Source organism: Bombina bombina, chromosome 4, assembly GCF_027579735.1.
Source record: "Bombina bombina isolate aBomBom1 chromosome 4, aBomBom1.pri, whole genome shotgun sequence".
NCBI lineage: Eukaryota > Metazoa > Chordata > Amphibia > Anura > Bombinatoridae > Bombina > Bombina bombina.
The window spans coordinates 109,940,898-109,966,597 of NC_069502.1; the positions used below are offsets into that span (position 1 = coordinate 109,940,898).

General features: G+C 38.5%; 1 protein-coding gene across 1 annotated transcript in view; it reads left to right on the forward strand.

Annotated features, from left to right (window-relative positions):
- The window catches only part of CDC5L (cell division cycle 5 like), a 94,787-nt gene that overhangs the window by 17,380 nt on the left and 51,707 nt on the right, over positions 1-25,700 (forward strand). Inside the window, exons 7-12 of the mRNA XM_053709595.1 lie at positions 1,251-1,398; positions 3,647-3,835; positions 4,452-4,600; positions 11,856-12,018; positions 12,576-12,740; positions 23,270-23,350. Of these exons, the coding sequence (XP_053565570.1) occupies positions 1,251-1,398; positions 3,647-3,835; positions 4,452-4,600; positions 11,856-12,018; positions 12,576-12,740; positions 23,270-23,350 (895 nt within the window). The remainder of the gene's footprint in view (positions 1-1,250; positions 1,399-3,646; positions 3,836-4,451; positions 4,601-11,855; positions 12,019-12,575; positions 12,741-23,269; positions 23,351-25,700) is intronic.

Consider the following 25,700-nt stretch of genomic DNA (forward strand, 5'->3'; position numbering starts at 1 on the left):
GTGATTTCCATGCACCCACCAATTAGTTACATTATTGTGGTACTAATTTTTAAACTACATTAAATGAATTGAACTGTAGGTGTAAATTTTCTAATATGTATACAAAAGAGCAGCAAATTAGACATTTTAATATTCTTATGCTAGAAAAGTGCAGGTATATGCTGTGTAAAATGTATTATGACACTAGCAGAAAATGTTTTGTACACCTTGGTAACTATTTGCTGTCTAATACAGACATGGAAAGAAAAATCCGTCTGTATTAGAATAAAGTAGTAAGCATCCTAATTGCAGGATATTTCTGAATTCTTGTAATAAATTAACATTCTTGATAAGTGTGATTTAAAAAAAAAACAAAAAAAAAACATTAACACCTTGTCTTATTTGGAGGACTCAACCCAGGCTTCTCATTTCATTATTTTGCAGTTTTATTGTATCTCTGCTGCCAGTTATGGATATATGTGTAGCAGGATTAGGCTTTTAAAATCTGCAGTGTTCATTTCCTATTTTAAAAGTGGAAAATACACAATTGACAGACTTAAATTATTGGAAAAGGGAGTAAATTGCATAATGAGCATATATTGCAAAGTTGTTTTGTTCTGCATAATTTAAAAATTTTATATTACAAAGTATTTAATGCCCCTTTTAAGGACAAACTTCCACAAGTATACCAATAAAAAGTGGTTCTATTTAGCCGAAGAACATCTGTTTTTCAGAACAAATACCTTTTTGAAATAACCCCTTTTAGATGAAACATATCACTTTTATTATACAATTGACTAAAAAGCCTTGTGCGATCCTAGCTTTGCCCACTTTATCCTTCCAGGGTTCCTTTATCCACATTAGCAATGCATTATTTTAAGACCATTTTAATTTTGTGTATATAACTGAAATAAGATGATGGTATTATGCAAATATATGCCATGATTTGTATGACGTAAAAGGATGTAATTAAGCTCTGAACACTGCTATCTTATATATATTAATAATAATAGTAGTTGTAAAAAAATTTGAGACATGCCTTAATAGCGAAGGTTTGAAATTCTTTGACTATCTATAAAATATGTTCTTTGTGTAATCTGAAGGCTAGTTGCCATGTGAGCACATTTTTTAAATGTTAAGGTTTTTCATATGGAACTTTAAAATATTCTAGTTTCAGAGCTTGAAGGTTATTGTGTGACCGTATTATTAACTGTTTAGATGTTTTACATATTTATTTTGCATCTTGTTAAATGTTCTTCTTTTTCTGTCAGTGAAAAAGAAGCAAAAGAACGTAAGAAAGACAAGCAAAACATAAAAAGGAAAAAGGAATCGGACCTTCCTTCAGCAATTATTCAGACAACTGGTGGTGTGTCTGAGCATACTAAAAAGAGAAGCAAATTAGTTCTTCCTTCCCCTCAGGTATGTATGCTTTTTAAAATTAAACTTCAAGGCACAGCTACAAAAGTAGGGTTACTGCTCACCAATCTATTGTTTTTTCCATCTGTGACTCCAGCCTGTTTTAACAAATTACTGGTGCTGGTTGGTGAAGCGCCACATCTTTATACTGTGCATTATCCTCTTGGTGTTTAGGTATTCTTGTGCTTTGAGAGAGAAGCGGAACAGATTCACAAATCGGTGCTGTTGCTGGCTTTTTGACAGCTGTATTTACATGCATGATGCAGAACAGGTGCTTTTAAAACTGTCTTCGATCCCTTGACAGCCATGTACTCTGTACGTGATCTGTAACAAGGGAGTGCTGGTTTTCTGAAAACAGCGAGATTGAGCTATTTCTTCATGCCTCACTGTTTAGGGATAACATTGTGAACATTTAAAGCTTTCATTCTGTATTGTTTGTGCTAACCTAGAGCTGTGAAAATGTCCGCAACATCCTTGATCCCCTGATCTTTGAATGTTCACCACTTCTGTTACAGGGTGCAAGAGTATGTGAGCTTGGTGCATCAATCAGCACTTGTAAAGGGTTTAAATAAGATAACGGCTCTGAAGAGAGCTGCAACGATAGGAGGAAAAAACAGTAGCTGGATAGTAGTAGACTTGTTTCTGTAGTTGTGCCCAGCAGTTTATGTTGAAATTTTTTTATTGAACAGTATTTGTTGTACATTAACATGTGTACATTGAAGTAATAAACATCAAAAACAGAAATGACATAGTAAAAGCAAAAAAAAAAAACAGAAATAACATAAAAATACAGGCTGTATGAGTCAAGTGCTATTAATATCGTTATAACAATTCAGATGTGAGTGTTCATATTTTATTTCCATGGGATATGAAGATGTTGAGCATTATTGTTAAGCATACAGACATTTACCTATGTGGGATTATGAGTGGTGTTGTACCTCCCTCTTAATTCCCAATAGAACCAAACTTTATCTACTGTCTCCTTGTTATCCAGGATGCAGAAACATACATAGAGTATGTAACATTGATTTTATTTAAAACCTCTTGCCATGTAAGAGATCCAGTTTTCCAGTATTTAGCTATGCAAGATCTTGTGACCGTGCACAATATTTTAATAAATGTGTTAATTGGTTTATTAAGCTTAGGAAGCCTTATATGTAGGAGTGCTTGTGCCTGTGTGAGCTGAATCCTTTCATCTAGAGTATTACTTATTAGAAGTGAAAGGTTATCCCAAATCTGTTTGATTTTATCACAGTCCCACCATAAATGTGAGTATGTTCCCAAGGTGTTGCATCCTCTATAGCATAATCTGGTCCCTGTAGGGGACATGTGCCCAGCAGTTTAAAGGGACAGTATACACTCGTTTTCATATAACTGCATGTAATAGACACTACTATAAAGAATAAGATGCACAGATACTGATATAAAAATCCAGTATAAAACTGTTTAAAAACTTACTTAGAAGCTCTCAGTTTAGCTCTGTTGAAAAGGTAGCTGGAAAGCCCACTGCAAGTGGGAAATAAGACCCTCCCCCTTCTTTTGCATATGAATAGACCCTTTACACCAGTGATTTTTAACCTTTTTTTTGCCGTGGCACACTTTTTTACATTAAAAAATCCTGTGGCACACCACCATCCCAAAATTAAAAAAAAAATCACACATTGTAGCCTAATACAGCATATATATATACACATACACACATACACACACATACTGTATGTATTGTGCTGTTATACCATGCCTCCTACAAACTACCCCTGCACTGGGAGTAAAAAACAAGCAAAGTTTAAAAAATATGTCACACTGTTGTCAGTCTTCCGTGGCACACCTGAGGATCTCTTACGGCACACTAGTGTGCCACGGCACACTGGTTGAAAAACACTGCTTTACACAAACAGGAGCAACCTGGAGAAGGTAGCTGACGGTATTCTGATAAAACTTTGGGGCTTGGTTAGGAGTCTGAAAATCAGAGCAATGTTGTTTAAAAATAAGGAAAACTTTACATTTTTAAAAAACAACAACTTTATGGGCTATATAAATAGATCATCTACAAAACATTTATGCAAAGAAAAAATTAGTGTATAATGGCCATTTTTAATGTCCCTTTAAATACTCTAAGTTTTTAATTGTTGAAAATAGATATTAACTAAACGTTCAACTTTTTAAATGTGTGAGTTGTGTAGTTATTTATTATGTATAGAATTACAGTAAATATGTAAATTAAGTATTAAGCTGCTTTTGTATCTTTCAGATTTCAGATGCAGAACTGGAAGAAGTGGTGAAGATTGGCCAAGCAAGTGAAATTGCACGTCAGACAGCAGAAGAATCGGGAATTACAAATTCTGCTTCCAGCACATTGCTTTCTGAATACAATGTCGCAAACAACAGCATTGCACTGAGAACTCCCAAAACGCCAGCAGCTCAGGACCGTATCCTGCAGGTAATGGAAATCTTATTAACTAGTTTGTGCATCTTAACTTTTTCGTTCTCAGAATAAGATACATTTAATGACCATTAAATACAGTATAATTTAAAAATCATCAAATGCATAATAAAAAGACAATTACACTTTCAAATGAGCAGTAGACGGTTTTTCTGACCAACTTCAGTTACTTTGATTTATTTCCTTTCCCCTGTATCATGACAGCCATCAGCCAATCACAAAATGCATATACATATATACTGTGAACTTTCATGATTCAGATAGAGGAGAGTTTAATTTTGACTTTAGTGTCCCTTTAAACTGCATTGCCTAACCTTAGGCTCAGTGGTCCTCAGTAGTCCCAAATTGTGCTATAATTCATACTGTGCCAAGGAAATAGTTTGCATAATTGATGATACTACATGCTCAATACATCGTTATCTGATAACTTTAGGAAATGTTTTACATTGATCTTGCATTACTCTACAACTTAAAATAGGTTAGTAAAGATGTTTTTGCACAATGGAAAAATATTTTTGTTTGATGTTTGTTTGTTCTATTTTCACTTTAAAAAAATACTTAAAAGTAGCCAGGCTTAGTTTTGGATACTGAATTTTCTCTCTTATAAAAACAGGAAGCACAGAATTTGATGGCACTTACAAATGTGGACACACCATTAAAAGGAGGTCTGAATACTCCACTTCATGAAAGTGATTTTTCTGGAGTAACACCCCAGCGACAAATTGTTCAGACACCAAACACCGTGCTTTCCACGCCCTTTAGGTATTTGTTTTTATTTTGTCAGATATTTAAGCTATATGTGTAGCATTTTTTACCTTTACTTTGCTACATTAAATGCTTATTTATTTTATTTGTTACCTTTCCCTTTTCTAATTACACAGTCATTTTTTTGTTAAAAATATTAATAGAGTTTTGGTGCAATATACAAAAACTTCAAGCATAGCAAAATGTTAAGACGTTAATAATTGTATAAAAATGTGCAGAAGATTAACCTGGCCTTGTATACAAAATCACTGGAGCAAGATTCATAAATCTATTTAATTTACATTTACTGTCATAGACTTTTACATGTTAAAGGCAATAATTGAACACAGCAGTATTAGGTCATGCTTACTTTATTCTGCAAATACTGCCCCAGTATCATTTTATTTTCTTCTGTTAAGTGTGATCAGTCCACGGGTCATCATTACTTGTGGGATATTAACTGCTCCCCTACAGGAAGTGCAAGAGGATTCACCCAGCAGAGTTGCTATATAGCTCCTCCCCTCTACATCACCTCCAGTCATTCTCTTGCACCCAACGACTAGATAGGATGTGTGAGAGGACTATGGTGATTTATTTAGTTTTTATATCTTCAATCAAAAGTTTGTTATTTTATAATAGCACCGGAGTGTGTTATTCCTTCTCTGGTAGAATTTGAAGAAGAATCTACCTGAGTTTTTCTATGATTTTAGCCGGAGTAGTTAAGATCATATTGCTGTTTCTCGGCCATCTGAGGAGTGAGGTAAACTTCAGATCAGGGGACAGCAGGCAGATTAATCTGCAAAGAGGTATGTAGCAGTTTATTATTTTCTGACATGGAATTGATGAGAAAATCCTGCCATACCGTTATAATGTAAACTCAGCCTTGAATGCAGTAGATGTAGCTGATATCAGGCTGTCATGTATGTATATTTTACACTTCAGTTTTCTGGGAAATGGTACTTCTCTGGCTTTTAAACTGTATACATAGACTTAACCTATTTTGCAGGGACTTGCAATAGGTTTTAAATGACAATTAATTATTGAGGTAAAATGTTTTTTTGCTGGCATGTAAAAACGTTTTTTTCTCTGAGGTACTGGGTGAAAAAATGTTTTGGGCACTTTTTTTCCACTTGGCAATAGTTTTGATTTAAATTAGAGCAGTTCACTGATCTCTCTCACTGTTATGTGTGTGGGGGAGGGGCCATTTTGGTGCTTTCACTATGCATCAGAAAAACTCAGTCAGAGGTTCATTTTCTTCCTGCATGATCCGGTTCATCTCTACAGAGTTCAGGGATCTCAAGAGTCTTTTTTGAGGGAAGTAATCATACAGCAGAGCTGTGCTGATTGTATTGACTGTGATATAAAAAACGTTTATTTGTGTATTTTTTTTCTGCTGCCTGGGTTAGTTATCATTTGCTGAGGGGAACAATCCTTTGCTAAAACTGTATATTCTGACAAAGATTGATGCTATAACTTAATTATTTTATCTGTTATAATATTTTTCTGTGCTTCTTAAAGGCACAGTTCGTTTTCATATTATTTGTAAATTACTTTGAAAAGTATTTCCAAGTTGCTGTTTATTTGCTAGTGTGTTAAACATGTCTGATTCAGAGGAATATCTCTGTGCTATATGTGTTAATGCCAAAGTGGAGCCCAATAGAAATTTATGTACTAAATGTATTGATGCTACTTAAAAAATAGTCAATCTGTACAAATTGAACATATTTCACCAAACAACGAGGGGAGAGTTATGCCGACTAACTCGCCTCACGTGTCAGTACCTGCATCTCCCGCTCAGGAGGTGCGTGATATTGTAGCGCCGAGTGCATCTGGGCGGCCATTACAAATCACATTACAAGATATGGCTACTGTTATGACTGAAGTTTTGGCTAAACTACCAGAACTAAGAGGTAAACGTGATCACTCTGGGATGAGAACAGAGTGCGCTGATAATGCAAGGGCCATGTCTGATACTGCGTCACAGTTTGCAGAACATGAAGACGGAGAGCTTCATTCTGTGGGTGACTGTTCTGATCCAAATAAACTGGACTCAGACATTTCAAATTTTAAATTTAAGCTTGAGAACCTCCGTGTGTTACTAGGGGAGGTATTAGCGGCTCTGAATGATTGTAACACAGTTGCAATCCCAGAAAAAATGTGTAGGTTGGATAAATATTTTGCGGTACCGACGAGTACTGACGTTTTTCCTATACCTAAGAGACTTACTGACATTGTTACTAAGGAGTGGGATAGACCCGGTGTGCCTTTCTCACCCCCTCCTATATTCAGAAAAATGTTTCCAATAGACGCCGCCACACGGGACTTATGGCAAATGGTCCCTAAGGTGGAGGGAGCAGTTTCTACTTTAGCTAAGCGTACCACTATCCCAGTGGAGGATAGCTGTGCTTTTTCAGATCCAATGGATAAAAAATTAGAGGGTTACCTTAAGAAAATGTTTGTTCAACAAGGGTTTATATTGCAACCTCTTGCATGTATTGCGCCTGTCACGGCTGCAGCAGCATTTTGGTTTGAGTCTCTGGAAGAGACACTTCAATCATCCACACTAGATGACATCACACACAAACTTAAATTCCTTAAGTTAGCTAATTCATTTATTTCAGATGCCGTAGTACATTTAACTAAACTTGCGGCTAAAAATTCAGGATTCGCCATTCAGGCACGCAGAGCTCTGTGGCTAAAATCCTGGTCAGCTGATGTTACGTCTAAATCTAAATTGCTTAATATTCCTTTCAAAGGGCAGACCTTATTCGGGCCCGGCTTGAAAGAGATTATTGATGACATTACAGGAGGTAAAGGTCATGCCCTGCCTCAGGACAAGGCCAAAGCCAAGGCTAGACAGTCCAATTTTCGTTCCTTTCGTAATTTCAAAGCAGGAGCAGCATCAACTTCCTCTGCACCAAAACAGGAAGGAGCTGTTGCTCGCTACAGACAAGGCTGGAAACCTAACCAGTCCTGGAACAGGGGCAAACAGGCCAGAAAACCTGCTGCTGCCCCTAAGATAGCATGAATTGAGGGCCCCCGATCCGGGACCGGATCTAGTGGGGGGCAGACTTTCCCTCTTCGCCCAGGCTTGGGCAAGAGATGTTCAGGATCCCTGAGCGTTAGAGATCATATCTCAGGGATACCTTCTGGACTTCAAATCCTCTCCCCCAAGAGGGAGATTTCATCTGTCAAGGTTGTCAACAAACCTAACAAAGAAGGAAGCGTTTCTACGCTGCGTACAAGATCTTTTATTAATGGGAGTGATCCATCCAGTTCCGCGGTTGGAACAAGGACAAGGGTTTTACTCAAATCTGTTTGTAGTTCCCAAAAAAGAGGGAACCTTCAGGCCAATCTTGGATTTAAAGATCCTAAACAAATTCCTAAGAGTTCCATCGTTCAAGATGGAAACTATTCGAACAATTTTGCCCATGATCCAAGAGGGTCAGTACTTGACCACAGTGGATTTAAAGGATGCTTACCTTCACATACCGATTCACAGAAGTCATTACCGGTATCTAAGGTTTGCCTTTTTAGACAGGCATTACCAGTTTGTAGCTCTTCCATTCGGACTGGCTACGGCTCCAAGAATCTTCACAAAGGTTCTGGGCACTCTTCTGGCGGTACTAAGACCGCGAGGAATTTCAGTAGCTCCGTACTTAGACGACATACTGATACAAGCTTCAAGCTTTCAAACTGCCAAATCTCATACAGAGATAGTACTGGCATTTCTAAGGTCGCATGGATGGAAAGTGAACGAAGAGAAAAGTTCTCTCTTTCCACTCACAAGAGTTCCCTTCCTGGGGACTCTGATAGATTCTGTAGAAATGAAGATTTACCTGACAGAGGACAGGTTAACAAAACTTCAAAGTGCATGCCGTGTCCTTCATTCCATTCAAGAGACCAGAAATTCTCTTCTATGGTGGCTTTATCGGCCACATCTGTCCAGGGGAATGCCATTCAGCAGGCCAGACTGGTCAATTGTAACAACAGACGCCAGCCTACTAGGTTGGGGCGCTGTCTGGAATTCTCTGAAGGCTCAGGGACTATGGAATCAGGAGGAGAGTCTTCTTCCAATAAACATTCTGGAATTGAGAGCAGTCCTCAATGCTCTTCTGGCTTGGCCCCAGTTAGCAACTCGGGGGTTCATCAGGTTCCAGTCGGACAACATCACGACTGTAGCTTATATCAACCATCAGGGAGGGACAAGAAGCTCCCTAGCAATGATGGAAGTATCGAAGATAATTCGCTGGGCAGAGTCTCACTCTTGCCACCTGTCTGCAATCCACATCCCGGGAGTGGAGAACTGGGAGGCGGATTTCTTAAGTCGTCAGACTTTTCATCCGGGGGAGTGGGAACTTCATCCAGAGGTCTTTGCCCAAATACTTCGACGTTGGGGCAAACCAGAGATAGATCTCATGGCGTCTCGACAGAACGCCAAGCTTCCGCGCTACGGGTCCAGATCCAGGGATCCGGGAGCGGTCCTGATAGATGCCTTGACAGCACCATGGACCTTCAGGATGGCTCATGTGTTTCCACCTTTCCCGATGCTTCCTCGATTGATTGCCAGAATCAAACAGGAGAAAGCATCAGTGATTCTAATAGCGCCTGCATGGCCACGCAGGACTTGGTATACAGATCTGGTGGACATGTCATTCTGTCCACCTTGGTCGTTACCTCTGAAACAGGACCTTCTGATTCAGGGTCCTTTCAAACATCAAAATCTAACTTCTCTGAAGCTGACTGCTTGGAAATTGAACGCTTGATCTTATCAAAGCGTGGTTTTTCTGAGTCAGTTATTGATACCTTAATACAGGCTAGGAAGCCTGTTACCAGAAAGATTTACCATAAAATATGGCGTAAATACCTATATTGGTGCGAATCCAAAGGTTACTCTTGGAGTAAGGTTAGGATTCCTAGGATATTGTCTTTTCTACAAGAAGGTTTAGAAAAGGGGTTATCCGCTAGTTCCTTAAAGGGACAGATCTCAGCTCTGTCCATTCTGTTACACAAGCGTCTGTCAGAAGTTCCAGACGTTCAGGCTTTTTGTCAGGCTTTGGCCAGGATTAAACCTGTGTTTAAAGCTGTGGCTCCACCATGGAGTTTAAACCTTGTTCTTAACGTTTTACAGGGTGTTCCGTTTGAACCCCTTCATTCCATTGATATAAAGTTGTTATCTTGGAAAGTTCTATTTTTAATGGCTATTTCCTCGGCTCGAAGAGTCTCTGAGTTATCAGCCTTACATTGTGATTCTCCTTATTTGATTTTTCACTCGGATAAGGTAGTTCTGCGTACTAAGCCTGGGTTCTTACCTAAGGTAGTCACTAACAGGAATATCAATCAGGAGATTGTTGTTCCATCCTTGTGCCCAAATCCTTCTTCGAGGAAGGAACGTCTTTTGCACAATCTGGATGTAGTTCGTGCCCTTAAATTTTATTTATAGGCAACTAAAGATTTTCGACAAACGTCTTCCCTGTTTGTCGTTTACTCTGGTCAGAGGAGAGGTCAAAAAGCTTCTGCTACCTCTCTCTCTTTTTGGCTTCGTAGCATAATTCGTTTAGCTTATGAGACTGCTGGACAGCAGCCTCCTGAAAGAATTACAGCTCATTCCACTAGAGCTGTGGCTTCCACTTGGGCCTTTAAGAATGAGGCCTCTGTTGAACAGATTTGCAAGGCTGCAACTTGGTCTTCGCTTCATACTTTTTCCAAATTTTACAAATTTGACACTTTTGCTTCCTCGGAGGCTATTTTTGGGAGAAAGGTTCTTCAGGCAGTGGTTCCTTCTGTATAAAGAGCCTGCCTATCCCTCCCGTCATCCGTGTACTTTTGCTTTGGTATTGGTATCCCACAAGTAATGATGACCCGTGGACTGATCACACTTAACAGAAGAAAACATAATTTATGCTTACCTGATAAATTCCTTTCTTCTGTAGTGTGATCAGTCCACGGCCCGCCCTGTTTTTTAAGGCAGGTAAATATTTTTTAAATTATACTCCAGTCACCACTACACCCTTGGCTTCTCCTTTCTCGTTGGTCCTTGGTCGAATGACTGGAGGTGACGTAGAGGGAAGGAGCTATATAGCAACTCTGCTGGGTGAATCCTCTTGCACTTCCTGTAGGGGAGCAGTTAATATCCCACAAGTAATGATGACCCGTGGACTGATCACACTACAGAAGAAAGGAATTTATCAGGTAAGCATAAATTATGTTTTTATCTTCAGGGATCCTTTAATTTTAACATACAAGCAAAAAAATATTCTCTTCCTCCTGTATATTTTTCAGCAGTGTATTTTTTTATACACATTAAAGCAATGATTTAACCATAAATACATGCAACCTAAGGGCTGTTTTTTTTCTTTGTTTTAGAATGAAATATCTTGCATTGGAAATATGACATCATTAAGCTAGATAGATGCATTTCTGTAGACATTTAAATTATTCTTTCAGTCCTTCACCAATTTAAAGTTGTAAATCTATAGGAACAATAGAGGTGTGCTTGTCTGTGTCAGATAACTGATGATCTAGTCTTCATAAGTTATCATAATTGATTTAAAGAGGCAGGGGGGCTGCTTACAATTTTTTTTGTGTTTCAAGCACTGAAGGCAGAGCTGCCTTTGGTGCTTTATTTTGCCCTTAAATTTGCACTATTGTACTTTACAGCAGTATCCACTCTGGATTGGCTGGGTGTGTGCTTTCAGGAGCAAGCTAAATTATCTTCTCTTTAAATAGTCTGCCTATTCAGTCAACTCATTATAAATTTGTGTGAACTGTTATTGGTAAGGAGCTTGCATACATCATTGCATCAAATATGAATTACACAGTTCTCTTCAATATAGAACATGTGTAAAGTAACAAAAACATACATAACATCAACCTTGCAATAGTAGTTAAATTAGGAAAATGTGCAGTCTTAATAGTGTGTAGGATGCGTCTTGTTTTTCTTTCACTCCCCCATCTTTCATTCTTTCCACTTCTCCACCCACTACAATTCACCTGAGTACTCATTGTAGAAGACAGACTTAAAACCCACACAGCAAAATCCGTCAATTTTTTCTCTCTGTTATGTATTGTGTAAGAATAACAATGCAGAACTGTAGGTTTATATGATTCAAGCAATCAGTCTGTCTCTTTAGTGTTATGGGATAATGTATCTGGTACATTATATATCAACACAATTATTTGTTTTTCTTCTCTATTATTTTGGCTCGGTTATCTTTTTTTTTACCCAATTGCATGATTTGTTATTCTTACAATTGTATTCATTGATTTAAAGAACGCCTTCCCAGAGCTCTGAAGGATTGACGCCTCAAGGAGGTATGACGCCTAAGCCGGTTATTGGAGCCACACCTGGAAGAACTCCGTTACGAGACAAGCTGAACATCAATCCAGAGGATGGATCAGTAGATTACAATGACCCATCTTACATAAAACAGCTGGTAAGATATTCAAGGAAAGCTGTTTGATATGATTATTACAATCAAACCTATTGTTTAAAATCCCTTTTTAATAGTGGCTTGTTTTATAAATCCTATTCAAAACACATCCATGGTTTTCTCAATAGTCTTGATAAGAAAGAAGACATTAGCACAGATTTTCTAATCTTTTGTATGATCATAAACTCAATAATATTTCACAAATCACTGTGTATAAAAGTTATTTTCACTTGCGATTTTCTTTTCATAATATATTAGTTTTAGTAGTTCTCTTTAGCCTATGTGACCTATATGTTGTTACTGGTAGACAGGTGTATTTTACTATGTCGCATACTGGCAAATGCTACGGTTCCGTTTTGTTTTTTCTTTTACTGAAATTATCCCCACAAATTTTCAAAAGCCAACTGATTGCCCAATGATATGAATTATTTAAGTGCTTGTGAGTACATTTCAAACGATTTACTTTCTTATTTCAGAATTAGGTGGTGCAGTATAAAGTTTCTTTCTATGACAAAGAAAAGGGAGGAGTGACATTACTTGATTTATATTTTTATATGTAGGAAAGAGAGGCTCGCGAGCAGTTGCGCCTTGGATTGATGGCTCTTCCATCACCTAAAAATGACTTTGAGATTGTGCTGCCAGAAAATGCTGAGCGAGAACTTGAAGAGCAAGACCAGGATGACAACCTTGTAGAAGACGCTGCTGATATTGAATCTCGCAAACAGGTGGGATAGTTTTTATAAGAAGTTTTCATTTATTTTATTAAACATTCTATTTGTTGTATCTACATGTATTATGATATATATATGTATGTATTATGATATATATATATATATTGTGTCTGTATGTATGTATGTATATATATATATATATATATATATATATATATATATATATATATATATATATATATATATATATATATATACACACACACACTTTATTTATATATACACGCGCACACACTCGCACACATTTTATTTATATTTATATATACGTACACACACACACATATATATATATATATATATATATATATATATATATATATATATATATACACGTGTAATTTAAAGCAGAGTAGGTTTGCTCTGAACGTTCCTTGGGTCTAGCCGTACCCCACGTCCGTCTCTTCAGTAGGGCAGTGGTGGCTTTTAAGCAGTTGAGAACTTGTAAGGTACAATCCTCACTGCGTTTTCTCAACAGATTTGCTGCCCTATTCAGAAAGCCTGAGTAAGTTTACTCGGATCTTTCTTTTTCCACAGGTCCATGTGAGAAATGGCATCCTCTCAAACCAGGTGAGCTGTGCTTCTGCCGGACAGACTGAGATACAGGTAAATGCCAAAAAATATTTTCTTTGATTACAAGTGGGAAAATACTAGCACTTTAGCAGTCTGAGACTGCATGGGGACGTTTTGATTCATTGACCCTATTAAGGGTTAATTAATAAGGGCAGAATAGCAGGCACTGTGGACAATGAGGACTGTGTGAGGTTATTTCAGGGTGATAACTTATTTTAATTGGTGGCTCAGTCAGTGTCCTTAGCTCCGGTGTAGACCCGGTCAAGGACAGTGTAAGATTTTAGTTAGTGACATTTTATCCGGCTATGCGTTTTTCTAAATAAGACTTATAACGTTTACAGTCTTAATGGCCGCTGGGACCGCCCTGATTACTAGGAGAGGCGGTTCCCTTCCTGAGGCGGCAGAAAGTGTAAGGCGCGCTTTCTGGGCTCACTTCCTGTGAGTTCCGGAGTGGTGACGCTGTTACTAACTTTGGCTTCAATGGAGTAAAACCGCTCAGCCGACTTTGTCTCTAAGGATTCCGGAGTGAAACCGGAACGCTTTTTCAAACTTCTGAATTCCAGTCAGCAGGACAGGTAGGCACCTCAGCAATATAGCTGAGGTGTAGAGGATTGCCTGGGGATTGTTGAGCTTTGTTTCGATTTTGACTAAGTCTTAAAGGGGCAGTAATCGTTTTTTATTTAAAAAAATAATTTTTTATTTTTTGCTTTTTATTGGTCTTCTTGTTGTTTGGTAATATAGACCAAGAGGCTTTGCTAAATGTTGCATGTAAGCTATGTTTTAACTCCCAGGTGGAACCGCCAGTTCCTTTTTGTTCTTCATGCATTGAAAGAACTTTGTTTTACAAGGATAGACTTTTTGAACCTGAGCCATCATTATCTAAGGCTAATGCTGTTCAGGTGTCTCCTGTATCAGATATGCCGTAGCTTTCTCCTCAAGCGTCCCAATCATTATCGTCTCCACATGCAGTTCCCTGCAGTTCCTCTGACGCTCCTGTACGAGTTTCTTTGCAAGACATTGCTGCCCAGGTATCCACTGTGGTATCTGAGGCACTGTCTGCTTTTCCCATGCTTCAGGGATGATGCAAGGGGAAATTTAAAGATTCAGTTAGTAAGGTTTCTGATCTAGTTGTGGTTAACCAGGGTGTTCTTTCTCAAAAGTCTGAGGAAGACACATCGGTAGCATCTAAGGGTGAAATGACCAGTATCATTTCTTCCGATGCTGAAGTTGTATCCTTCAGTTTTAAGCTGGAACACCTCCGTATGTAACTTAAGGAGGTTTTGGCTACCTTGGACGACTTCGATACGACTATCGTAGTCGACCCTAAGAAATCGAGTAAACTAAGCAAATACTTTGACGTTCCCTCTGTGGTGGAGGTATTCCCTGTACCAGACCGTGCTACAGAGATTATTGCACAGGAGTGGGAGAGACCTGGAATTCCTTTTTCTCCATCTCCAATTTTCAAGAAAAAGTTTCTGATAGCTGACTCCATTAAGGAGTCGTGGCAGACGGTTCCTAAGGTGGAAGGAGCAATCTCCACTTTGGCCAAGAGAACCACTATTCCCTTAGAGGATAGCTGTTCTTTTAAGGATCCAATGGATAAGAAGTTGGAGGCCCTGCTAAAGAAGATGTATGTTCATCAGGGTCTCCAATGGCAGCCTGCGGTGTGCATTGCCACTGTCACCAGTGCAGCAGCCTACTGATTTGATGCGTTTTCTGATTTCATTCAGATACCCCTCTAGAGAAGATCCAGGGCAGAATTAAGGCTCTTAAGTTAGCCAATTCCTTTATCACTGATGCTTCCTTACAAGTCATTAAGTTGGGAGCAAAAATGTCTGGTTTTGCTGTACTAGCTCGCAGAGCCTTATGGTTGAAATCCTGGTCTGCGGATGTTTCATCTAAGTCCAAGCTTTTGGCGAACCCTTACAAGCGTAAGAGCTTGTTTGGACCTGGCCTGGCTGAAATCATTTCAGATATTATAGGTGGAAAGGGATCTTTTCTACCACAAGATAAGATGAATAAGCAGAAAGGACGTCAGAGTAATTTGCGTTCCTTTTGTAACTTCAGAGGTAAGCCTTCCCCTCCCTTTTCCAAGCAGGAACAGTCCAAGCCTTCTTGGAAATGCAATCGGTCTTGGAACAAGGGGAAGCAATCTAAGAAATTGGGAAGTGGATTTTCTGAGCAGACAGACTTTTCATCCCGGGGAGTGGGAACTCCCCCCGGAGGTGTTTTCCAGCTTGACCCTCAAATGGGGGTGGCCAAAGCTATATCTCATGGCATCTCGGCAGCATGCCAAGCTCCTGAGGTACAGTTCGAGGTCAAGGGATCCACAGACAGTTCTGATTTATACCCTGGCAGTCCCTTGAAATGTCAATTTATCATACCTGTTTCCTCCGTTCGCTCTCCTTCCACGAGTCATTGCTCGGATCAAGCAGGAGAGGGGGTCGGTGATTCTCATAGCACCGGCGTGGCCTCGAAGGATCTGGTATGCAGACCTAATGGAAATATCATCTCTTCCACCTTCGAGACTACCTCTGAGGAAAGACCTACTTCAGGGTCCCTTCCTTTATCCAAATCTCGTTTCTCTGAAGCTGACTGCTTGGAGATTGAACGCTTAATTTTATCTAAGCGTGGGTTTTCGGAGTTGGTCATTGAGACTTTGATACAGGCTAGCAAGCCTGGGGCAAGAAAAATTTACCATAAGATATGGCGTAAATATCTGTATTGGTGTGAATCCAGAGGTTACTCTTGGAGTAGAGTCAGGATTCCTAGGATTTTGTCTTTTCTCCAGGAAGGTCTGGAGAAGGGTTTGTCAGCAAGTACCCTGAAGGGTCAGATCTCTGCATTGTCTATTTCTTTCATGTAATTAGCAAGAGTCCATGAGCTAGTGACGTATGGGATATACATTCCTACCAGGAGGGGCAAAGTTTCCCAAACCTTAAAATGCCTATAAATACACCCCTCACCACACCCACAATTCAGTTTTACAAACTTTGCCTCCGATGGAGGTGGTGAAGTAAGTTTGTGCTAGATTCTACGTTGATATGCGCTCCGCAGCAAGTTGGAGCCCGGTTTTCCTCTCAGCGTGCAGTGAATGTCAGAGGGATGTGAGGAGAGTATTGCCTATTTGAATGCAGTGATCTCCTTCTACGGGGTCTATTTCATAGGTTCTCTGTTTTCGGTCGTAGAGATTCATCTCTTACCTCCCTTTTCAGATCGACGATATACTCTTATATATACCATTACCTCTGCTGATTCTCGTTTCAGTACTGGTTTGGCTTTCTACAAACATGTAGATGAGTGTCCTGGGGTAAGTAAATCTTATTTTCTGTGACACTCTAAGCTATGGTTGGGCACTTTATTTATAAAGTTCTAAATATATGTATTCAAACATTTATTTGCCTTGACTCAGAATGTTCAACATTCCTTATTTTTCAGACAGTCAGTTTCATATTTGGGATAAATGCATTTGTTTCAATCATTTTTTCTTACCTTAAAAATTTGACTTTTTCCCTGTGGGCTGTTAGGCTCGCGGGGGCAGAAAATGCTTCATTTTATTGCGTCATTCTTGGCGCAGACTTTTTTGGCGCAAAATTTTTTTTCAGTTTCCGGCGTCATACGTGTCGCCGGAAGTTGCGTCATTTTTTGACGTTTTTTTGCGTCAAAAATGTCGGCGTTCCGGATGTGGCGTCATTTTTGGCGCCAAAAGCATTTAGGCGCCAAATAATGTGGGCGTCTTTTTTGGCGCTAAAAAATATGGGCGTCATTTTTGTCTCCACATTATTTAAGTCTCATTATTTATTGCTTCTGGTTGCTAGAAGCTTGTTCACTGGCATTTTTTTCCCATTCCTGAAACTGTCATTTAAGGAATTTGATCAATTTTGCTTTATATGTTGTTTTTTTCTTTTACATATTGCAAGATGTTCCACGTTGCAACTGAGTCAGAAGATACTTCAGGAAAATCACTGCACAGTGCTGGAGCTACCAAGCTAAGTGTATCTGCTATAAACTTTTGGTATCTGTTTCTCCAGCTGTTATTTGTATTGCATGTCATGTCAAACTTATTAATGCAGATAAAATTTCCTTTAGTACTGTTACATTACCTGTTGCTGTTCCGTCAACATCTAATTTTCAGAGTGTTCCTGATAACATAAGAGATTTTATTTTTTAAATCCATTAAGAAGGCTATGTCTGTTATTTCTCCTTCTAGTATACATAAAAGTCTTTTAAAACTTCTCTTTTTTCAGATGAATTTTTAAATGAACATCATCATTCTGATACTGATAATGGTTCTTCTGGTTCAGAGGTTTCTGTCTCAGAGGTTGATGCTGATAAATCTTTGTATTTGTTCAAGATGGAATTTATTCGTTCTTTACTTAAAGAAGTGTTATTTGCATTAGAAATAGAGGATTCTGGTCCTCTTGATACTAAATCTAAACGTTTAGATAAGGTTTTTAGATCTCCTGTAGTTATTCCAGAAGTGTTTTATCTCCCTGATGCTATTTCTGAAGTAATTTCCAGGGAATGGAATAATTTGGGTAATTTATTTACTCCTTCTAGACGTTTATGCAAATTATATCCTGTGCCATCTGACAGATTAGAGTTTTTTGGGACAAAAATCCCTAAGGTTATGGGGCTGTCTCTACTCCTGCTAATGTACTACTATTCCTACGGCAGATAGTACTTCATTTAAGGATCCCTTAGATAGGAAAATTGAATCCTTTCTAAGAAAAGCTTACTTATGTTCAGGTAATCTTCTTAGACCTGCTATATTTTTAGCGGATGTTGCTGCAGCTTCAGCTTTTTGGTTAGCAGCTTTAGCGCAACAAGTAACAGATCATAATTTTATAGCATTATTATTATTCTATAACATGCTAATAATTTTATTGGTGATACCATCTTTTGATATCATTAGAGTTGATGTCAGGTATATGTCTCTAGCTATTTTAGCTAGAAAAGCTTTATGGATTAAACTTGGAATGCTGACATGTCTTCTAAGTCAACTTTGCTTTCCCTTTCTTTCCAGGGTAAATAATCATTTTCGTTCCTTTCCTCACAACAAGGAACAAAAGCCTGATCCTTCATCCTCAGGAGCGGTATCAGTTTGGAAACTATTTCCAGTTTGGAATATATCCAAGCCTTATAGAAACCTATAGCCAGCTCCTAAGTACCTATCAAGGTGCGGCCCTTATTCCAGCTCAGCTGGTATGGGGCAGATTTCGTTTTCTTCAAAGAAATTTGGATCAATTCCGTTCTTAATCTCTGGTTTCAGAAACATTGTTTCAGAAAGGTACAGAATTGGCTTCAAGTTAAGGCCTCCTGCTAAGAGATTCTTTTCTTTCCCGTGTCCCAGTTAACACAGCAAAGGCTCAGCATTTCTGAAATGTGTTTCAGATCTAGAGTTGGCTGGAGTATTTATGCCAGTTCCAGTTCTGGAACAGGGGCTGGGGTTTTATTTTATCTCTTCATTGTACCAAAGAAGGTCAATTCCTTCAGACCAGTTCCGGATCTATCATTATTGAATCGTTATGTTAGGATACCAACATTCAAGATGGTTACTGTAGGACTATCCTGCCTTTTGTTTAGCAAGGGCATTATATGTCTACAATAGATTTACAGGATGTGTATCTGCATATTCCGATTCATCCAGATCACTTTTAGTGTCGGAGATTCTCTTTTTAGACAAGCATTACCAGTTTTTGTGGCTCTACCGTTTGGCCTAGCCTCAGTTCCAAGAATTTTTTTCAAAGGTTCTCGGTGCCCTTTTCTCTGTAATCAGAGAATAGGTTTTTGGTATTTCCTTATTTGGACGATATCTTGGTACTTGCTCAGTCTTCTCATTTTCGAAGAATCTCATACGAATCGACTTGTGTTGTTTCTTCAAGTTCATGGTTGGAGGATCAATTTACCAATCAGTTCATTGATTCCTCAGACAAGGGTAACCTTTTTAGGTTTCTAGATAAATTCAGTGTCTATGACTCTGTCCTTGTCAGACAAGAGAAGTTTAACATTGATATCAGCTTGTCAAAACCTTCAGTCACAATCATTCCCTTTGGTAGCCTTATGCATGGAAATGTTGGGTCTTAGGATTGCCGCATCAGATGCGATCTCCTTTGCTCGTTTTCACATGCGACCTCTTCAGCTCTGTATGCTGAACCAATGGTGCAGGGATTACTCAAAGATATCTCAATTAATATCTTTAAACCGATTTTACGACACTCTCTGACATGGTGGACAGATCACCATCGTTTAGTTCAGGGGGCTTCTTTGTTCTTCCGACCTGGACTATAATCTCAACAGATGCAAGTCTTACAGGTTGGGGAGCTGTGTGGGGGTATCTGACGGCACAAGGGGTTTGGGAATCTCAGGAGGTGAGATTTCCGATCAATATTTTGGAACTCCGTGCAATTTTCAGAGCTCTTCAGTCTTGGCCTCTTCTGAAGAGAGAGTTGTTCATTTGTTTTCAGATAGACAATGTCACAACTGTGGCATACATCAATCATCAAGGAGGGACTCACAGTCCTCTGGCTATGAAAGAAGTATCTTGAATTTTGGTTTGGGCGGAATCCAGCTCCTGTCTAATCTCTGCGGTTCATATCCCAGGTATGGACAATTGGAAAGCGGATTATCTCAGTCGCCAAACGTTGCATCCGGGCGAATGGTCTCTTCACCCAGAGGTATTTCTTCAGATTGTTCAAATGTGGGAACTTCCAGAAATAGATCTGATGGCTTCTCATCTAAACAAGAAACTTCCCAGGTATCTGTCCAGATCCCGGGATCCTCAGGCGGAGGCAGTGGATGCATTATCACTTCCTTGGAAGTATCATCCTGCCTATATCTTTCCGCCTCTAGTTCTTCTTCCAAAAGTAATCTCCAAGATTCTGAAGGAATGCTCGTTTGTTCTGCTGGTAGCTCCGGCATGGCCTCACAGGTTTTGTTATGCGGATCTTGTCCGGATGGCCTCTTGCCAACCGTGGACTCTTCCGTTAAGACCAGACCTTTTGTCTCAAGGTCCTTTTTTCCATCAGGATCTGAAATCCTTATATTTAAAGGTATGGAGATTGAACGCTTGATTCTTGGTCAAAGAGGTTTCTCTGACTCTGTGATTAATACTATGTTACAGGCTCGTAAATCTGTATCCAGAGAGATATATTATAGAGTCTGGAAGACTTATATTTCTTGGTGTCTTTCTCATCATTTTTCTTGGCATTCTTTTAGAATACCGAGAATATTACAGTTTCTTCAGGATGGTTTGGATAAGGGTTTGTCCGCAAGTTCCTTGAAAGGTCAAATCTCTGCTCTTTCTGTTCTTTTTCACAGAAAGATTGCTATTCTTCCTGATATTCATTGTTTTGTACAAGCTTTGGTTCGTATAAAGCCTGTCATTAAGTCAATTTCTCCTCCTTGGAGTTTGAATTTGGTTCTGGGGGCTCTTCAAGCTCCTCCATTTGAACCTATGCATTCATTGGATATTAAATTACTTTCTTGGAAAGTTTTGTTCCTTTTGGCCATCTCTTCTGCCAGAAGAGTTTCTGAATTATCTGCTCTTTCTTATGAGTCTCCTTTTCTGATTTTTCATCAGGATAAGGCGGTGTTGCGAACTTCTTTTGAATTTTTACCTAAGTTGTGAATTCCAACAACATTAGTAGAGACATTGTGGTTCCTTCATTATGTCCTAATCCTAAGAATTCTAAGGAGAAATCGTTGCATTCTTTGGATGTTATTAGAGCTTTGAAATATTATGTTGAAGCTACTAAGTCTTTCCGAAAGACTTCTAGTTTATTTGTTATCTTTTCCGGTTTTAGAAAGGCCAGACAACTTCTGCCATTTCTTTGGCATCTTGGTTGAAATCTTTAATTCATCTTGCCTATGTTGAGTCGGGTAAGACTCCGCCTCATAGGATTACAGCTCATTCTACTAGGTCAGTTTCTACTTCCTGGGCGTTTAGGAATGAAGCTTCGGTTGATCAGATTTGCAAAGCGGCAACTTGGTCCTCTTTGCATACTTTTACCAAATTCTACCATTTTGTTGTATTTTCTTCTTCTGAAGCAGTTTTTGGTAGAAAAGTACTTCAGGCAGCGGTTTCAGTTTGAATCTTCTGCTTATGTTTTTCATTAAACTTTATTTTGGGTGTGGATTATTTTCAGCAGGAATTGGCTGTCTTTATTTTATCCCTCCCTCTCTAGTGACTCTTGTGTGGAAAGATCCACATCTTGGGTAGTCATTATCCCATACGTCACTAGCTCATGGACTCTTGCTAATTACATGAAAGAAAACATAATTTATGTAAGAACTTACCTGATAAATTCAATTCTTTCATATTAGCAAGAGTCCATGAGGCCCGCCCTTTTTTGTGGTGGTTTTGATTTTTTTGTATAAAGCACAATTATTCCAATTCCTTATTTTATATGCTTTCGCACTTTTTTCTTATCACCCCACTTCTTGGCTATTCGTTAAACTGAATTGTGGGTGTGGTGAGGGGTGTATTTATAGGCATTTTAAGGTTTGGGAAACTTTGCCCCTCCTGGTAGGAATGTATATCCCATACGTCACTAGCTCATGGACTCTTGCTAATATGAAAGAAATGAATTTATCAGGTAAGTTCTTACATAAATTATGTTTTTGTTGCATAAGCGTCTGGCAGACGTGCAGTCTTTTTGTCAGGCCTTGGTCAGAATCAGACCTGTGTTTAAATTTGTTACTCCTCCATGGAGTCTTAACCTTGTTTTTCAAGGTTTACTGTAGACTCCGTTTGAGCCTATGCATTCCTTAGATATTAAGAGGTTATCTTGGAAGGTTTTGTTTCTTGTTGCTATATTTTCTGCTCGGAGAGTCTCGTAACTCTTGGCATTGCAGTGTGATTTCCCCTTATCTTTCATGCTGATAAGGTGCTTCTTCGTACTGAGTTAGCTTTCCTTCCTAAATTGGTTTCCGACAGGAATATTATCAGGAAATCGTTGTTCCTTCTCTGTGTCTTAATCTGCCACCTCCATAAGGAGCGCTTGCTACACAACCTAGATGTTGTGCATGCGCTGAAATTCTACCCACAGACAACTAAGGCCATTCGCCAGTCTCCTGCTTTGTTTGTTTGTTTCTCTGGGAAACAAAAGGGTCAGAGAGCTACGGCTACTTCTTTCTCTTTGGCTGAAGAGTATAATTTGTTTGGCTTATGAGACTGCTGGACAGCATCCTCCTGAGAGAATCACAGCTCATTCCACGAGGGCTGTTTCCTCTTCCTGGGTATTCAAAAATGAAGCTTCTGTGGAACAGATTTGCAAGCCTGCAACTTGGTCCTCTCTACATACTTTTTTTTAAACTTTATAAATTTGATACTTTTGCCTCGGCTGAGGCTTCTTTTGGGAGCATGGTTCTTCAAGCGGTGGTGCCTTCTGTTTATTCCTGTCTTGCCCTCCTTTATCATCTGTGTCCTCTAGGTTGGTTATTGATTCCCAACAGTAATTGATGATCCGTGGACTCACCGTGTCAAGAAATAAATAAATTTATCAGGTAAACATAAATTTTGTTTTTAGTTTTTTTAAAGCCAAGAGATGTCTTACAATTGTCTTATTTTTAAAATTCTTTTTTAATATTTGCTAAACAATGTGTAAAAGTTTTCTTAATTTGTTACCGTTCAGCTTTTGAGTTCACGGTTTAAGGGAAATTGAACTGTAAACATTACATGTGCATGATTGTTAAAGCATGTCTTTTTTTTTGCACTCCTGACAATTGATCTTGTGGCGGTTAAACAAATAGGTAAAGTCCTGCTGAACACAGTAAGTGACTGGAAGTCTCTTTCGACTCCCACTGCTGATTGGCTCACTAGCTTTGTCCTGGTTTCCTGCTCAGGACCAGCGATTCTCTTTGGCCTCCTGATTGTCACTCACCTATTTGTTTAATCCCTTTGCATGGGTTAAACACATAGTATATATAACAGTGTTTACTTGTATTTTCAGGCAATGAGAGATGCCCAAAGAGCAAAGGAACTAAAACAAAGACATGTTGCAGTTCAGAAAGGATTACCACGCCCAACAGAAGTAAGCAGTGTCCTCTTCTTATGTACAGTTAGATGTAGCCCATTTGTTTTGTGGGTATATATAGAGTGTTTTGTCACACTCCTCTGGCCTGAGTGCAGTAATAATTGTATTAAAAATGATAATAGAAAATAGTAAATGATAAAGATTTAGGCTGACTGCTTAGCATTACCATACCCACAGGATGCCTGTAAAAGTTGCTATTAATTTCCTGACCTGGGTACCTACCTGATAGTGATCATCTGTATTTATGGCTACGTTCTGTATGTTTTGTGGGTACCCTACAATAAACTTAGTTTTCTACAAAAATGGTCAAAATATTGCTAAAAATGTTTTCATTAAAATCCAATTGCATTCATTTGAAATATTGTTATATTAAAGGTGCAGTCTTCTCCAGAATATTTATTGTTTAAAAAGATAATCTCTTTATTACCCATTCCCCAGTTTTGCTTAACCAACACGGTTATATTAATATACTTTTTACCTCTGTGATTACCTGTATCTAAGCCTCTGCTGACTGCCTCCTGATTTCAGTTCTTTTGACAGACTTGTATTTTAGCCAATCAGTGCTGTCTCATATGTAACTCAACGAGAGTGAGCACAATGTTATCTATATGCCTCACATGACCTAACACCCTCTAGCTGTGAAAAGCTGTCAAATGTATTCAGGTAAGAGGCGGCCTTCAAGGGCTTAACAATTAGCATATGAGCCTACTTAGCTTTCAACTAAGAATACCAAGAGAAGAAAGCACATTTGATGATAAAAGTAAATTGGAAAGTTGTCATGAAAGTTTAATTCTGACTTGACTGATCTAGCCTTGTCTTTGTATTAGGGTTGCACCGATACCGATACTAGTATCTGTATCGGTACCGATACCAAGTATTTGCATGAGTACTTGTACTCGTGCAAATGCACCGATACTTAAACTGATACCTCCACTTCCTACCCATATGCTACCTTGTGGCGTTTTTTCAAACTGCATGTTCCCATTTCATTTTAAACTGGAGTGGAGACTAAACTAAAAATAGTTTACTACTGTTCTGCCAATACAAATCGCTGTTATTTGTATTATTGTAGTAGAGATCAATGTACCTCGTTCAGACAACCCCCTGAAGTACTGGGCAGTTAATAAACAAATTTCCAGCTCTGGCTAAAATGGCCCAAAAATATCTTTCTGCCCCATGCAGTAGTGTGGAAAGTGAAAGACTGTTCAACTTAGAGTCGAACCTCCATACAAATGTCAGATTGATGTTATATAACAGCCCTACAACCCAATTGCATCACCCCTTTAAATGTAATATTTTATTGTAATATTTTTTATTTATAAACGTGTTCAGTAAACTTTTGACAAATAAAACTGTTGTATTATTTCATAATGTCTTTTTGAATTACAGTCCTTTATAATTATAAAGAAAGAATCTTAAATAATTAGTCTGTATTGTGCTTGGTAAACTGTCACATGACATTAAAAAAAAAGTATTGGTAATTGGTATCGGCGAGTATTTGAAAACAAGTATCGGTACTTGTACTCAGTCATAAAAAAATGGTATCGGTGCAACCCTACTTTGTATATAAATTTAGTTCCCTGGCAATTAAAAAAATTCTACCTTTGTGTTCGAGAGCTGCAGTTTCACATACAGCAGAAAGGGATTATAAATAATGAATTATTACATTCTGGAACATGGTCTGTTTAGTAGATTATTTAAAGAGTTTTTAAGGCTTGTAAGAGATAATAGAGCTTATTTTTATCATTTAATAAGATCAACATATCCTCAGAGACTGAACTTTATTAGGACAGATTAACACATTGGTTGCTGCAGTTGTTTTTCAATGGTCAAACTCAATCCACTGTGCCCAACAAGTGAAAACAGGGTGTTTAATTTGTTACCTGAGCGCAAATCTGGTTATTGCACTGGCCTGGATGTGCACGATCAAAGTATATTCCAGCCACCAAATTTCTTTAAAAGAACCTTTATTCTCACATAGGGTCCTCAGCAGCAAACATACAACGTTTCAAGCCTCAACAGGCTCTTAGTCATGTATAATTGGACATACACAGGTAAATGTCTTTATATACCCTCACCTGTTATTCATCATCCTGTGTTAAACTAATTGCACAACAGTGCCATCTTGTGGATACAAAAATCCAATGCATCACAAAGTTATCACAGGAGGTGAATAAATGTATATACAAAACATATTTAAAAAAACATAAAACCCATATACATATACACAACTCTTACACAAAACATTTTGTTCAACTCTATAATGTTTTACATATTATCGTAGAAATGTGAAAAAATTCCCTTTTACACAAAAGAATTCTTTTCTAGAAAAAAAGACTCCAATCAA